This window comes from Garra rufa, unplaced genomic scaffold (genome assembly GCF_049309525.1).
Source record: "Garra rufa unplaced genomic scaffold, GarRuf1.0 hap1_unplaced_237, whole genome shotgun sequence".
In the NCBI taxonomy this organism is placed as follows: domain Eukaryota; kingdom Metazoa; phylum Chordata; class Actinopteri; order Cypriniformes; family Cyprinidae; genus Garra; species Garra rufa.
In genome coordinates, this window is record NW_027394512.1 from 18,313 (window position 1) to 23,592 (window position 5,280).

Here is a 5,280-nt window from a genome sequence, read left to right on the forward strand (position 1 = left end):
CCATGGTGTCACAAAATTCTGAAATTATCGTACATTGTGGTATTATTGATCGTACATCGTACAGAGGTCAAAATTATGGTACAAATACGATAATTATCGTACGTCTGGCAACACTGACCAGTCTTAAAGAAAAAAAATGAATGACTAACTTTTAAGTCTGTCTAAACCTTTTATGCAACTGGCCCCAGTTCTTAAGACACTGTCTTAACATAGAGAACTAGCCCTTTATCATCATGTGATCTCCCAAGGTTCTCTGTACTGGAATGAATGACGTGTATCGTATGATGTAGTATAGCTCCGCCTTTGTGTGTTTCAATTAGGTCCTGTAGGCTGCTGTAAAGCTCTTCTCGCACAACATCAGTGTTCACAAGTTTTGTTCTATAACATTGAAACGTGAGGATCTGCAATCATGTCTGGAAGAGGTAAAGGCGGTAAAGGACTCGGGAAAGGAGGCGCTAAGCGTCACCGTAAAGTTTTACGTGATAACATCCAGGGAATCACCAAACCTGCCATCCGTCGTCTCGCTCGCCGTGGCGGTGTCAAGCGTATCTCTGGTCTGATCTACGAGGAGACCCGCGGTGTGCTGAAGGTGTTCCTGGAGAACGTGATCCGCGATGCCGTTACCTACACTGAACACGCCAAGAGAAAGACCGTCACCGCCATGGATGTCGTGTATGCTCTGAAACGACAGGGACGCACTCTGTACGGCTTCGGAGGTTAAACACATCTGTACGATCATACAAACCCAAAGGCTCTTTTAAGAGCCGCCCACACTTTCACGAGAGAGTAAATTTTATGATGTTTGAGTTGTTTAGTAACTTAATCGTTTCACACACACGAACGTGATCTGAGTTCTTGAAGATTTTAATTCTAAAATGAAAGTAGTTTAAGCATACTGTGATACAACTCGGTTTCACGGAGAAGGGGTAAACGTAGTCTCAGACTAAAATGCAGGTCTAAACTGTTTTAACTGAAAGAAACGTGCACTGAGGTATTTTAAAATGTCTGTACCTTTTAAGATACACACACCAGTAATATTTTTTTTTTCTTTCAAAACCATGTTTATAAAAGACGTCCAAATGTCTTAATCTAAGTCTTAACCGTTTTGTTTTAATTTACATTGGTGTATTAACTGATTTCTAATATTTGCTTAAATCTGTGTTGCCTGAATAATTTAATATGCACAACTACGGTGTAAAACAAAAAAAGTTTTCTCTTTTTTCATGATTTCTATTATCAGACATTTTGAGCGGGAAAGTCAGAAAAAGATGCGTGTGGGGGAGGCGACAGGGAACATTCAAATTTAGAAGCCTGTGATTGGCGGATGTGTCTGTGTAGCCACCCATTTCTAACCAATGAAATGTGTTTCTTTCATGCATTCCGCAAAAACACACAATCAGGGAGAGGAAACCCAGCCCTTTTAAATTAGCATGAGCTTTCAATAAATAGCCAGTACATGCTTCCAAACCGTTATTGGGTTGTTTTCTGTTAGTCAACATGCCTGAACCAGCGAAGTCTGCTCCCAAAAAGGGCTCAAAGAAGGCCGTCACCAAGACCGCCGGCAAAGGAGGAAAGAAGCGCAAGAGGTCCAGGAAGGAGAGCTATGCTATCTACGTCTACAAAGTGTTGAAGCAGGTTCATCCTGATACTGGTATCTCCTCTAAAGCGATGGGAATCATGAACTCTTTCGTCAACGACATCTTCGAGCGCATCGCCGGTGAATCATCTCGTCTCGCTCATTACAACAAGCGCTCCACCATCACATCTAGAGAGATCCAGACCGCTGTGCGTCTGCTGCTGCCCGGTGAACTGGCCAAACACGCCGTGTCTGAGGGCACAAAGGCAGTGACCAAATACACCAGCTCTAAGTAAAGAAGGATCTGACTTGGGCTACCCCAAAGGCTCTTTTAAGAGCCACCCATGTTCTCGTCTAAAGAGTTTTCATTACGTATGTGTTGGGTGATGGTATAGTGTTAGAGGTTATTTTGACAGGTTTTGGGAAAAAAAAAAAAAAGTTACTACACAGTAGGTTCTTACATCACGTCCCTCATACAAATCATTTATAAAACTGGCTTAAAACACGCCGTGAAATCGGTTATATGCACTTAAATATCATACATGGAGATGTTCATCATAGTTTATACTACAGGGCCGTTGAATGCTTGAATCTGACTGGCTGACGAACGTAGAGGGTGCTCGCTGCAGAGCCATATGGGAGGAGCTGGAGCTCCAGATCATGTGCAGTGTCTGATTCAGTCCATTATGTCCTAATCTAAGATGGGTGAGAAGAACCTCTTCCTTTCAGTTTATGCCCCTTATTCTGCCTTCACCAACTTTTCCCTGGATATTATATATGACCTGCATCATTTAGATCCCAGTATTGTTGCCATTTTCCCATAATTTTAGATTTAATAATACTCTTTCCATCAGCTTTACTTAAAGGGACATTTAAATCCACAGTTTGTCTTTTTAATGATAATTTAGCCATTTTATCAACAGTTTCATTCTCCTCAACTTCTACATGTGCAGGAACCCAAACAAAACCAACATTCAAGCCCTTCTCGTGCAAACAAAAACTGACTTGATGAATTTCATTAATAATATCAAGCCTGCATGATTTCATAGTTTTAATACTTAAAAGAGCTGACCAGCTGTCTGTTGCAGTTACGCCATCATTCACATTATTTCACTGTATCCCATTTAGAGCTGTTAGAACTCCCACAAGTTCTACTCCATACACTGATAAGTTATCTGTAGTTCTTTTCATGGTAGCTAATTCATACTGAGGAATATATATATTGCCGTTCCTGTAAGTCCTGTCTCTGGATCTTTAGAGCCATCTGTAAATATCATTAGTTTTCTTAATTTGTTGTCGTTTTTTTCTGTTTGCATGTGTTTTTTTGTTAAGTTGCAGCGCGTTGAGCTCTCTAGGCCACCGTATTAAACACCTTTTGATATCTGTAAAGAATTATCCCTTATTTGATGTTGAATGTTTAAGTCTGTTATTGTCATCCTGGATTTTCAGATACCAAGGGGGGGTATCTGAAAAACAAACTGTTAAGCTGTATTGCTGATTACACAGTCCCTCATTCTCTGCTTTTATATCTCCTATCCATCCAAAGCTTCTAACATTATATTTACTGTGCTCCCAAAACTCCTGTAATACAATTTTGGTAGGCTGAAAATTATTATGCCCTTTTAGATTTAACCAACAGGTTAACATAAGTTTATGTCTGCTTATGCACATATCTCCGTTTTCTACTTGTAATGCCACTATTGGGGACGTCTTAAAAGGCTCCACTGCATGTTCTTAGTGCTTGTGCCTGTTCCACATCCAACTTCTTAAGGTGACTGTCTGCAGCCGACATATAAGCTACACACCCATAGTCAAACGAGGCTCTCATAACAGCCTGATAAATATTTAGCATTGATGTTCTAGTTTCCAACTAAACATCTTTTCCAACTAAACATCTCAAAAGTTTGCTAACTTTCTTGGTTTTTCCTTTTATTTTCTCTATATGCTGTTTCCAGGTTAACTTTTCATCTAGAAGTGTTCCAAGAAATCTAACAACTTTGACTTGCTCAAGAGTTTGGCCATATAGCTTAAGCGTTATTTCCTTATGTCTTCTAGAAAAGCAAATAACATGCGTTTTAGTTATCGATAGTTTAAAAGCCCATTTATTTGCCCACTGCTCTACCTTTAACCCTCCTGTTACCCTAAAATCCGCTAACACCTTTTTTCCACTGGGGTCAATTTGACCCCAGCAATATAAAACCTCCAGAATGTTTTTTTTTTTTTTTTTTTATGCTAAAAGATTAGTGTCAGGTAATTGACTACTTAACAACACTCTGAAATACACCCCCCACTTTCACTGTCAAACACCTGTGACAAAATCTCACTGACAGAAAACCTTTGCTTAGAGGCCATTTTCAATTGTGAGAGCCCACAGAGCACAAAGAGAAATAGATTAGAAAGCTTCTGTGCAAGCTTTTATAGCTTTGCACCTACCCCGTAAATTATTATTATGTTTTCTCCTCCCACAAAAAAAAACAAACCATGGGAAATATCAAAGTTCTCGTTTGAATTAAGATTCCCCCTACCCCCATGTCATGTGAACTGTCAGTGGTTCTCGCAATACTACAGGTATGTTCTCTTACGAGAGGTCTCTCGTACTGCGTAAGTATCTTACGCTAGGGGAAAATCCTTTTCTGCGAGATATTGAAGCCAAAAATTATCCTTAATTTTGAAATAATGTAAAGCGCGTTGCAGCAGCATACAGACATAGGCGAAACAGCTTGCGCGCCTATTGGCTGCTCTGCGGCAACTGCAGCAGCCTATTAGAGCGAGGCCTGACGCGACGCCAGATCCAATGGGGGCATTTCGCACCCTTTGCGTCGCTTCGCGCCCTTTTCGTAGCTTCCCGCCTAAAAGGGCGTGGTCTAGACCTATAAAGACCGCTCGTAGGCAGCTATTATCTGATTTTTCATCATCGAAGCAACCAGAGCGTGCGCATGCACGGCAAGATACGCAGTACTCGTTCCCTCTCTAGAGAGAACAGAGATTACGTTAGTAACCGAGTACGTTCTCTTACGAGAGGTCTCTCGTACTGCGTAAGTATCTTACGCTAGGGGACCCAGTGTAAAATGCCATGCATGCTGAGATCTGACACCAAAGACCCAAGGGCGAAAGCCCGGGGTTCATACAGTTCATAATCACCTATAGAACTCACAGGGAGTCCGGGGAAGAGGGAGGGGCAACGCCGCACTCTTCCACATAGTGCAGCGTCACTCAGACGCTAAGTAAACGTACATACAGGGCGGGGTTACGGCCTGAGCTGACGTAAAAATAAGGGTCTTCACACAGTTTGCCCAGACACATCTTGTGCTATTACTTTCACTGTCGACCCTAGAGCTGTGCTCAGTAGACGCAGCATTCCGAGCTGATAACATCAGGTCAGACAACACTGAACATCTAGACTGACAGCAATCTGGCCTGTAAGGCGGGAACCTCCAGGTTGTAAAACCTTATAAATGTAGACGGAGAGGCCCAGCCCGCCGCCGTACAAATATCTTGCAAGGCAATCCCACTCGACCAAGCCCACGATGAGGCCACGCCCCTCGTGGAATGTGCTCTGACACCTAGCGGGCACTGCATGCCCTTGGAAGCATATGCCAACGCAATAGCATCAACTATCCATCTGGATAAGCTCTGTTTCAACGCGGCCAGTCCCTTGGGACGCCCGTAAAACGAAACAAAAAGCTGCTCTGTCTGTCTAAAAG

The 5,280-nt window shown here is 42.2% G+C and overlaps 2 protein-coding genes across 2 annotated transcripts; both read left to right on the plus strand.

Moving 5' to 3' along the window:
- Positions 1–394: 394 nt before the first annotated feature.
- On the plus strand, positions 395–786 carry LOC141317015 (histone H4). Its single transcript, XM_073832878.1, has one exon. It carries the CDS (start codon positions 410–412, stop codon positions 719–721), a length of 312 nt encoding a protein of 103 aa, XP_073688979.1. The 5' UTR covers positions 395–409; the 3' UTR covers positions 722–786.
- A 711-nt stretch (positions 787–1,497) lies between these two features.
- LOC141317014 (histone H2B) lies at positions 1,498–1,963 on the plus strand. The gene has a single exon (XM_073832877.1). The coding sequence runs from the start codon at positions 1,498–1,500 to the stop codon at positions 1,870–1,872; it is 375 nt and encodes a 124-aa protein (XP_073688978.1). The 3' UTR covers positions 1,873–1,963.
- The last annotated feature ends 3,317 nt before the right edge of the window (positions 1,964–5,280 follow it).